Source organism: Mizuhopecten yessoensis, unplaced genomic scaffold (assembly GCF_002113885.1).
Source record: "Mizuhopecten yessoensis strain PY_sf001 unplaced genomic scaffold, ASM211388v2 scaffold917, whole genome shotgun sequence".
Taxonomy (NCBI): domain Eukaryota; kingdom Metazoa; phylum Mollusca; class Bivalvia; order Pectinida; family Pectinidae; genus Mizuhopecten; species Mizuhopecten yessoensis.
In genome coordinates this window covers 248,569-260,390 of record NW_018403786.1, presented here as the reverse complement: position 1 = coordinate 260,390, position 11,822 = coordinate 248,569, and the positions used below count along the sequence as shown (strand labels likewise).

Genomic DNA, 11,822 nt, shown 5'->3' with positions numbered 1-11,822 from the left:
CGAACATCGACAGATAAGGTCAAATCAAGTCAAGTCAATTTTGTTTATCATAGTGTCGTGTAACACAATTACATCGTACAAGTATATAGTTACACAGTATAAAACATATAGTTACATAGCAGAGATCAATCATCTTAAATATATAGACGTAATATCATAATTTTGTTAAGAACAGCTATAATTCGTAATATGTTAATAAATTCAAACAAAATATCACATGTTCCAATCCAGAGAGCAGGTGATTGGATAAGGCTAGCTACATTATTTAGCAAGTTGTAAAAAAGAAAATATATAACACAAACATTTTGATAAACTTGTTAAGTGACGCATTTGATTGAAGAAATAAGTCATGGGCTCAGGAAATGACATTGATCGCTCCGAGCAATAGAGTTTGCCTGCATTTCACTCGGACACACGGAAACTGTCGGGAGACACCGACTGCTCGGGCTTTGAGTCGGGACCAACCTTAGGGGAATGAAAACAACTTCTCATGCGTGAAACAAAACGCATAGGGAACATTAAAGAAAAGATCGAAAATGAAAATCACGCCAAATTCTACTCGCCAGGAAATGCTTGAGGAGCGTAAAGAACACCTCCTAGAGAAAAGATTGCATTCCTGCAAGTAAACAGCTGGAGAAAGGCGGGGACCTAATGGAGAACATCAATATTTCCCCTGTTATATGTATGAGTCAATACGGCCCTAAACATGCATATGGAAGATAAGAAAGTGTGGCACTAACAAGGTCTTTGGTGTTCAGTTGAAATGTTAATCTGAGCAAACACTAAATCAGGACAATTTAATGTTATAACATTTAAACGAAATTCGTCCTCTGTGTAAAGCTTAATAAAGTGAAGGGGTTAAATCAATGAACGAAACGCATGTTTCAATAGCAGTTTCAAGTTGCAGATGAACTGCAATCTGAGGCCGTTTCTACGCAAATTAGGTCTGTTTCTTTAAAAACCATTACTTTCGCTCTCTGCACCCCTGGAATAGGTCATAGAAAAAGTGAAGGCTCAATGTGCGCCATCTTGTGGACGAGACAAAATAATTAGTTGAGATCCTATGATGTACATCAAAAGAATCTTGCAGTTGCGTAACGGTAAAATTGACTGACTTTGAAGGCTGGTGTCGCTCTTCTGTAATCTTCGAAAGCCATGTATCAGCCTAGCGATTGGTCAGGTTTTTTTTACTCGAGACCAATCAAATAGCTTACTGTATGTATTTAATTTTGCTATGACATATTCCAGGGTGCAGAGAGTGAAAGTGAGCGTAACCCCTGGAGTACCGAGGGTGATGATTGGTCGAAAGTCGAGTGCTCTCTTTGGTCTCCGCCAGTTTCCGCATTGCTCACCTCCTGATCTGTTTAGCTATGTCTACTGTCTTCAAAATCTTCCAGGCTTTACCATTGGTCCTTGCATAATTCAACTGACCATATTTTGATCATTCACATTGTCTTGACGTTCCTCCCGGGTTACTGACAGTCGGTCCTTATATGACCATTCCGGACATACGCGATATTTGAACTTACGTCCAAAACACATATTCGTCCTACAGATATCCATATTCTCTGGTTATGGAAGTAAATGTATCGCGACCACAGTAGAAACTCGCCAGAATGTCATTTTTATTCGCAAACTCTTTTGGCTCCATTCAAGGATATTCAAGGAAATTACCATCCCAACACCATGACTTTAGGCTTTTCAGTTCTTCAGAAGAAGTTCTTTAAAGTTTTGGACATAGTTGACCCCTGTGACCTTGAATATGGGTCAAATTCATTTATATTTGAACTCTTTGTAGGTCTATATTCCTGGAAGCTAATAGCCTGATACCATGACTCTAGGCCTTTCGCTTCTTCATAAGAAGTCATTTGAAGTTTTGACATATTTGACCTCTGTGATCTGAAAGTTTTGTTAGGCTCTTTCCCAGTAAGCAACCGTCCTGATATTATGACTTTTCGTTTCTTCAGAAGAAGTCGTTTACATTTTTTTTTTACATATTTGAGTCAAGCCCTCGGTGACCTTGAATGTAGGTTTATGTAATTTGTATTCACAATTTTGTTCGGCTTTTTCCAAGTGATCTACCAGCCAAATATCATGACTTTAGGTCTTTCCGTTCATTTGAAGAATCTTTTAAAGTAAAAGTTAACGGACGGCGGATAGACGAATGAGAGACACCGCGCCAGGGCATAATAACATTTGTGTGCCAGTTAGTGTGAGTGTTCTTGATGATGAGGATGATGTGTACGAGTCAGTGTGAGTGTGTCCTTGTGAGTGTCTTTGTCTTATCTGTAAATGCCATAAGTTGTAAAACTTCGGCAAATAAAGAACTTGAACTTGAACTCATCTGCCTTTTGGGCACGAGGGCTTAATTAATAATGAAACAAGTTCATAATAATTACTGTTGTTTACCGGATGGAAGCTCGCAGACGGCCTTGATGTGGGGAGAAACCGGGTTACCTGCATGGAGAAAACCTAAGTGATCCGACAGGTGACCTATATTATTACATGACCGATCGGAGAATCGAACCCCGGCTCCATCAACTGCGCCGCACAAGCTTCCGACAATGCCATGATACGTTCTTATGATAACGGTGAGAGGCTCACTTACGGGGTTGCATTATTGCGCATATAACAAATGTTTAAAAAAAGACGTATATTAACTCATACAGAGAGAAGTTCGAATGTCGGTCTTGCTCGTTCCGATGTTCCACGTCGAATTATATCTCCCTTGTCTGTAATCTCTTGCATGCTAACAATAGAACCAGCCAGTCGCGCCAGATATATTTACTGCAATTACCGCATTTTAAATAACAGTCTTTAAGGTATTGCTGTAAAAAAATGAAGGTAATTATATTGATACAAACACTTAGCTTGAAACGTATTGCATTTACTGTGCCATACCACAGACAGGGACCCGAGAAACAAATATAGAATATATGTTTAGAACTATCCTGATGTATAATATTAGACGTTTCAAATATTACTCCCTATACATAGCAGAAAAGGTCTAAAACAGATATCCTGGGTTTTCTTCGGGTCCCTGTGTGAAATTATAAATCTACTTTCTATAAATCAACATAACAATTCATTAACTGACTTAAATCGAACTTATAATGCTCTGTAAAAAGTTCGGTGATTTTCGCTGTACATTATAGATTTCACGGTAGGTAATCTCGCCATTGATACGGAAGTAGTATTAAGTAGTTACGCCATTTTAATGAGATTATACCTACTTATTTTTAAGTCATGTTCTTTGTCCAGGTTCGGAGTTAGCAGGAAGAATGTACTTACAATTTATATATATATATATATATATATATTAAAGATGGTTGTCCTATAATGATCACACGTCGTTACCGTTAGTATGGGCGTAGCATAGAGGGATTGTAGTAACACAATATTGAAATGCATGAGCTAAATAATTGTCTTTTAAATCACCCGATGGGATCAAATAATAAACACGCTGAGTATAAATAAAAACAAGAGCTGTTGGAGAAGAGCATAGCTCGCCTATTGGTGATATGTGTTGTAAGACAGCAAATATCAATAGAAACAAATGTACAGTAAAACCTCGATATAATGCCCGTCATTTCATTTGCCACCTCACTTACTGCCAAAAATTTTCAGGTCCCTTTATTATGTTTTTCTTAATAATTCCTTATACGTTTCCCTCAATTTATCGCCAAACCCCTATATAATGCCAACATGTCGTTGAACAAATGATGGCAATATAACAAGTTTTGCTGTACCTTAACATGTAAGAAGAGATGACTAGCCTACGTGAAATAGTCAACAGCGTATTGATGGTGGTGACCGATTCAACACTGCACATTAAAACTTACCTAAAAACTTTATTCAAGTCCATTAACAGTATAATTGAGGTTACTATACTATTTGGTGATGAAAACCTAGCTCGGGATGGAATTTTATTCCAGCGAAAGGTTTAGATTATAAAACGTATGTACATATACGTAGTTTATTAATTTCTACCATTACATGTATTATTTGCAATTGTCTGTATATATATGTAATCACCGTTATTGAAATGTTGATAGGAGATAGCTTTATAAGTTGCAGTAGCTTGTGCCAAACCCTTTGTACCCGTTTGGACAATAACATATGTTCAAATTCAAGTCAAAGGGTTGCTTTTGTGGCAGGTTTTGATTGTACATAGGATTAAGGCTTCGAGCTAGAGGGGATTTTCCTTTATCTCAGTGGTAGAGCGTACGACTAGGTACCTGGAGATCGAGGGTTCGATTCCCGTTGGAAGCACACTTTTATCAGCCTTTCCTGTTACACTTTTAAAGAAAGGTCGTCAACATTTGATGGTAATGGTTTAATACCCCCTGACACGAACCCGTTGTACAATTGACATTTAATTAAAGTTCACCATTGTGTGTGTTTATTATCACATTTACCATACAAGGTGTGTATCTCCACGAAAGCCTAACTTTATAGTCTCAGGACGGGGTTGATTTGGATACATATACGTGTATCTCCTCCCCACTAAAATGTTGATTTATTTCAACCGTAGTATAGTTTATTTTAGATAATTTTATCATAAATCTCTGGATATACTTTATTGAAGACATTGGTGAAGTAACGAATATCTCTGGCCTATTGCACTGAGGAGTTGATGGAAATAGTACACGGCAATACAAATTTTATGGGATCGAAACACTAAGTAGTTTATACAATATCAACACACATTTTATATATCAATATATATAGACTTGGACATACTATGCACGTTACCTACCTGTCTTTTCCTGTCCTTTTCAGTTCAACCATGGACTTAGATAGCAATCTAATTCCGTGGTTCAACCAACTTATATATTTCACCGAATTTTTGTAAATTTTGCATGTCTGTATATTCTTCATTTGTTTTAATACTTTGAATAAACAATTGATCCAATAAAAATGAATTAATCATCTTCTTATTCAGTGTGCGACACAGGTTTTATGTATAGTGACAACATGCAAAGAAATCTTTCTTGTTTTACATGTGTATCTACCAGTTTTCTTCTTTTACAGTCTACTGATTACTCATTCTTATTTTTTGTTCGTAGTTTTCTTTTTTCATAATGTTGTAATGATTTACGTTTCTGTACTTATGTACATGTGCATCATAAAGTTTAATTTCTCCGTCGGTAACTAAGAAAGATGTTAGTTCATGAATGGAATAACGTTATATTTCAGTCTGCATGATTTAGTAAAAGATAATTGAAATGTATTATTTTCACGATTACTTTCAGACATAAATATTTATTAATAATATTACACTAATAGTAACATTTTGTTTTTGTTTTGTTTATTCAGAGACATAACAGATATGTTATAACAAGTCGATGTTGGTGGTCGTGATCTTCTTTACGACATCAAATCAAAACAATCTTGTTTACGGCATTGACGCATGCGCATGCGTAATGGTAATGTTGTAGTACAACTGTTTTAAAGTATTCTAAGGCGGAAGACCTATATTTACCGTCAAATATCATCCTAATGTGGTGCTCAGTTACACGATGGAGGTTTAAATAGTGTGGATAAGATTGTGTTTAAGCAGCGGCATGGGTTTTTATCGGTGAAGGTCGGTATGGTTGAAAATCCTACCTCGGATAGGTGGGCGACTTTCCAATCGGCTTGCTATGACGGGTGTCCTCTGCATTTTGTCGACAATAATTTGTGTGAAGTTTTGAAACTTTAAAGCAAATGCAGTTTCTGAGGAGCGTTCATTCATACGTAAAACGTCATGTCACGGCCTAATGCACACCATGACCACCCTCCTCCAGTCGCTCCGAAAACTCGAAAGGAGTCAAAACATTGGAGCCAGCGGATACAAGAAACAGTTGTGTCCGCTGTGCCGGAGGAGGGATTGGGGGTAACTATTACGGGCGGGGCGGATAACGGGCAATTCTGCTGCATAAGTGAACTATCTCACGACCAGCTGACTTATCACAGTGGTAGATTGCACATAGATGAAATTTTACTGGAAATACAAGGACAGAAAATAGCTGGATATACCTTGCGAGATGCGAACATCTGGCTCAAGCAGATTAGCCAGAATGGGGCACCTGTTATGATCAAAACTGTCAAAATCGGTAAGTTCATATATAAACAGTGATCGATAATTTGTTTGTAGAAGAGTGTTCCATGAATGTCTCTATCCTGCATCTATGAATGCACGAAATACCAGCAAATGTGTGGAATGTAGATTGTGTGTTTATGTTTTCATTCAGACATTAGACCCCCAGCAATCACAATAAACTCACTGACCCGTGACCGGACTTGTGTTTCAGAGTGTATTGAAATTCTTTTCACTTTGAAAAAGGCTGAATACTAGGAACATTCTTTGAATATCTGGAACAAAAATTAAGAATGATCGTCACTTTGATAGCTTAGTTAAATATAAGTCAATTGTACATAATAGTGTGCAGCTTGGGTCATAACAATGAAAAATTAAATACAAGGCTTAATAAATCTACATGGTGAAAACACTGTGTTCATTTGGCTTATAGGTGGTGAACTTTATTTTTATTATTAAAGAATCACAAATATCCAATGAAATCCAATTTATGATAGATATCATAACAAATAAATGTAGAGGGGTTATTTAATGATGTAAAACATTTAATAAAAATATATAGCAATTTTCTAGATTAAAACTGAGATATGATTTTTTTTTATTTAAAACAATAAATATTACACTTTTCAATATTAAATAAAATCAAAATTTTCAATTTTTTCTTAAAGAACAAACGAAAATGCATTCAAGACAACCCTATGTATACAAAGAAATCTTGCACATGCGAGGAAACAAATATGTTTTTCGAAGATTTTGTTATGTAGTTTCTAGCAACCTGCTATATAGAAACCAGTAGTTAAGTTATCGCCAGTATTGAAAGGGTGAATTACTGATTATCCAACTTTAATACACAAATGTGTATCTATCAAACCCCTTATGGATGATGACAGGTGGGGTATTAGTATACACATACCAGGTAGCTGAGTGTGTCTAGACTGCATACATATATATAATATATATATAATATTTCTCGATTGCAAAACATGACCCCATGCTATCTAATGGGTACCTTTTATAATAATAACATAATATTGATTATGCCTTACACATGCCAAAGGAAAACAATGAGATGCAAGAAAAATCATGTATTTATAGCATAATGTAATGTATCATTATTCCTATCCTATCAGCAACAGCTGATATGAAAGAGATAAATATATCTCCAGTGTATACTGGAGTCTGACCATTTCCCTCCAGTGTTCTGCTCTGTATACTGAAGTCTGACCATTTCCCCCCAGCGTTCTGCTCTGTATACTGGAGTCTGACCATTTCCCTCCAGTGTTCTGCTCCGTATACTAGAGTCTGACCATTTCCCTCCAGCGTTCTGCTCTGTATACTGGAGTCTGACCATTTCCCTCCAGTGTTCTGCTCTGTATACTAGAGTCTGACCATTTTCCCCCAGTGTTCTGCTCTGTATACTAGAGTCTGACCATTTCCTTCCAGCGTTCTGCTCTGTATACTGGAGTCTGACCATTTCCCCCCAGTGGTCTGCCCTGAATACTGGAGTCTGACCATTTCCCCCCGGTGTTCTGCTCCGTATACTAGAGTCTGACCATTTCCCTCCAGCATTCTGTTCTGTATACTGGAGTCTGACCATTTCCCCCCGGTGTTCTGCTCCGTATACTGGACTCTGACCATTTCCCCCCAGTGCTCTGCTCTGTATACTAGTCTGACCATTAACCCCAGTGTTCTGCTCTGTATTCTAGTCTGACCATTTCCCCCCAGCGTTCTGCTCTGTATATATACTGGAGTCTGACCATTACACCCCAGTGTTCTGCTCCGTATACTGGCGTCTGACCATTTCCCCCCAGTGCTCTGCTCTGTATACTAGTCTGTCCAGTTCCCCCCAGTGTTCTGCTCTTTATACTGGAGTCTGTCCATTTCCCCCCAGTGTTCTGCTCCATATACTAGAGTCTGACCATTTCACTCCACAGGTCTCATCTGTATACTGGAGTCTGACCCTTTCCCCCCAGTGTTCTGCTCTATATACTGGAGTCTGACCATTTCACACCAGTGTTCTCCTCTGTATACGGGAGTCTGACCATTTCCCCCCTGTGTTCTGCTCTGTATACTGGCGTCTGACCATTTCCCCCCAGTGCTCTGCTCTGTATACTAGTCTGTCCAGTTCCCCCCAGTGTTCTGCTCTGAATATATACTGGAGTCTGATCATTGCCCCCAGTGTTCTGCTCTGGATACTGGAGTCTGACCAGTTCCCCACAGTGTTCTGCTCTGTATACTAGTCTGTCCAGTTCCCCCCAGTGTTCTGCTCTATATTCTGGAGTCTGACCATTTCCCTCCTGCATTCTGCTCTTTATTATGGAGTCTGACCATTTCCCCCCAGTGGTCTGCTCTGTGTACTGGAGTCTGACCATTTCCTCCCAGCGTTCTGCTCTGTATACTAGAGTCTTACCATTTTCCCCCAGTGTTCTGCTCTTTATACTGGAGTCTGACCATTTCCCGCCGGTGTTCTGCTCCGTATACTAAAGTCTGACCATTTCCCCCCAGCGTTCTGCTCTGTATACTTGAGTCTGACCATTTCCCTCCAGTGTTCTGCTCTGTGTACTGGAGTCTGACCATTTCCTCCCAGCGTTCTGCTCTGTATACTTGAGTCTGACCATTTCCCTCCAGCAGTCTGTTCTGTATACTGGAGTCTGACCTTTTCCCCCCAGTGTTCTGCTCTATATACTGGAGTCTGACCATTTCCCTCCTGCATTCTGTTCTGTATACTGGAGTCTGACCTTTTCCCCCCAGTGTTCTGCTCTATATTCTGGAGTCTGACCATTTCCCTACAGTGTTCTGCTCTGTATACTAGTCTGTCCAGTTCCCCCCAGTGTTCTGCTCTATATACTGGAGTCTGACCATTACCCACCGGTGTTCTGCTCCGTATACTAAAGTCTGACCATTTCCCTCCAGTGTTCTGCTCTGTATACTTGAGTCTGACCATTTCCCTCCAGCAGTCTGTTCTGTATACTGGAGTCTGACCTTTTCCCCCCAGTGTTCTGCTCCATATACTAGAGTCTGACCATTTCACTCCAGTGTTTTGCTCTGTATACTGGAGTCTGACCCTTTCCCCCCAGTGTTCTGCTCCATATACTAGAGTCTGACCATTTCCCACAAGTGTTCTGCTCCGTATACTGTAGTCTGACCATTTCCCCCCAGCGTTCTGCTCTGTATATATACTGGAGTCTGACCATTGTCCCCCGGTGTTCTGCTCCGTATACTGGCGTCTGACCATTTCCCCCCAGTGGTTTTCTCTGTATACTAGAGTCTGACCATGTCATTCCAGCGTTCTGCTCTGTATACTTGAGTCTGACCATTTCCCTCCAGTGTTCTGCTCTGTGTACTGGAGTCTGACCATTTCCCTACAGTGTTCTGCTCTGTATACTTGAGTCTGACCATTTCCCCCCATGTATATATACTGGAGTCTGACCACTTCCCCGCGGTGTTCTCCTCCGTATACTAGAGTCTGACCATTTCCCCCCAGGGTTCTGCTCCGTATACTAGAGCCTGACCATTTCCCTCCAGCATTCTGTTCTGTATACTGGGGTCTGACCATTTCCCCCCAGTCTTCCGCTCTGTATACTGGAGTCTGAACATTTCCCCCCAGTGTTCTGCTCGGTATACTGGAGTCTGACCATTTCCTCCCAGCGTTCTGCTCTGTATACTGGAGCCTGACCATTTCCCCCCAGTGTTCCGCTCTGTATACTGGAGTCTGAGCATTTCCCCCCAGTGTTCTGCTCTTTATACTGGAGTCTGACCATTTCTCCCCAGTGTTCTGCTCTGTATATACACTGGAGTCTGACCATTTCCCTCCCGCATTCTGTTCTGTATACTGGAGTCTGACCTTTTCCCCCCAGTGTTCTGCTCCGTATACTAGAGTCTGACCATTTCCCTCCAGCATTCTGTTCTGTATACTGGAGTCTGACCATTTCCCCCCAGTGTTCTGCTCTGAATATATACTGGAGTCTGACCATTGCCCCCAGTGTTCTGCTCTGAATATATACTGGAGTCTGACCATTTCCCCCCAGTGTTCTGCTCCGTATACTAGAGTCTGACCATTTCCCCCAAGTGTTCTGCTCCGTATACTGGAGTCTGACCATTTCCCCCCAGTGTTCTGCTCCGTATACTGGAGTCTGACCATTTCCCCCCAGTGTTCTGCTCTGTATACTAGTCTGACCATTTCCCCCCAGTGTTCTGCTCTGTATATATACTGGAGTCTGACCATTTCCCCCCAGTGTTCTGCTCCGTATACTAGAGTCTGACCATTTCCCCCAAGTGTTCTGCTCCGTATACTGGAGTCTGACCATTTCCCCCCAGTGTTCTGCTCTGTATATATACTGGAGGCTGACCATTTCCCCCAGTGTTCTGCTCTGTATATATACTGGAGTCTGCCCATTTCCCCCAGTGTTCTGCTCTGTATATATACTGGAGTCTGCCCATTTCCCCCAGTGTTCTGCTCTGTATACTGGAGTCTGACCATTTCCTTCCTGCATTTTGCTCTGTATTGTGGAGTCTGACCATTTCTCTCCAGCATTCTGCTCAAGTGTTACCACTCAGGTAATTATAAATATGGTAGAGTGGTTACATATGGGACATTTGTGTATTGGAATGTAACCCTTCCCCGTCCATCCCGCTGTAATAAAAAGACTGATGAGGCTAAGACCTGTATACTGGATTGTCCCCTCCCTCCCAGTTGCTGTAAAAGAGACATGCCTGCATACTGGGCCCCGGCCTTCCCCCTCTTTCCAGGTAGCTGTGATAGTAAGTGTGGTTACCAGTCATCAGTTGGACCTGTGTACTGGATGTTTCATATTGTATACTGGAGCCTGACCCTTCCCCTATACCCACAGGTGTCTGTGATAGGGTGTGAGCGACAAACACCTCACCTTCACACCAGATACCTTTAATGAGACCAACACCTGTATACTGGGAACTGATACCCACCCCACCCCTCACCTTCACCAATCTTAGTTAGCTAATATGATAGAGAGTAATGGGAGGCAATGCAATCACATGTACCTGTATACGTACCTGCAGTCTGTCCTTTCAGAGGTCAGGCAAGTGCTTGTATAGAATGGCTATAGTATTACACTAACTGGATACTAATCCCATCTTCATCCAATAATGGATAACGGTTAATCCTGATTTGACTTGTTTATAATTACTGGAATATATATTGTATACATCATAATACATTTAAATATAAACGTCTTTTTGGAAATATGATTATTGTTGTAATGAGTGTAAATGTTTAGTTTTCTCTTGATTCACATTTTCTTTTACTCTAGTTTATATATGATTAATAGTACTAGCCGCCCCCCCCCCCCCCCCCCCCCCCCCTACTTGCTTTAAACTACAAATTTATCACATTTGTTGATGTAACACCTAAGGTATATCAACAAACATTAGGTATATATGTCTGTCTAGCCTATGTGCACTCTATCACCTGATTGAATCTGTTTTTTGCTATTTTTAGATATCCTGGCATGGTAACAGAAAGATTTTTTTTTCCTGATTTTAGATTTGGAAAAGTGATATGAACGGTTTCTAATCATACTTGTTTGTGATCACTGAAACGTGTACAGTAACACTATTTGTAATATGTTGTTACATATACACACAGTGACACTGTATACCGGTATCTTGTTATTTACCTTCTTACAGCTATCTACAAAAATGGACATGAAATATAGATCTATATAAGAACTTGAGTTTTGATTTAATCAGGGACATGATGATA

General features: G+C 40.2%; 1 protein-coding gene across 9 annotated transcripts in view; it reads left to right on the top strand.

The window, feature by feature from the left end:
• Positions 1-5,422: 5,422 nt before the first annotated feature.
• The window catches only part of LOC110454501 (membrane-associated guanylate kinase, WW and PDZ domain-containing protein 3-like), an 82,652-nt gene continuing 76,252 nt past the window's right edge, over positions 5,423-11,822 (top strand). For all 9 annotated transcript variants that reach the window (XM_021504091.1, XM_021504058.1, XM_021504067.1 and 6 more), the window contains exon 1: positions 5,423-6,098. In XM_021504091.1, coding sequence (XP_021359766.1) covers positions 5,750-6,098 — 349 coding nt within the window. In that variant the 5' untranslated portion in view covers positions 5,423-5,749. The remainder of the gene's footprint in view (positions 6,099-11,822) is intronic.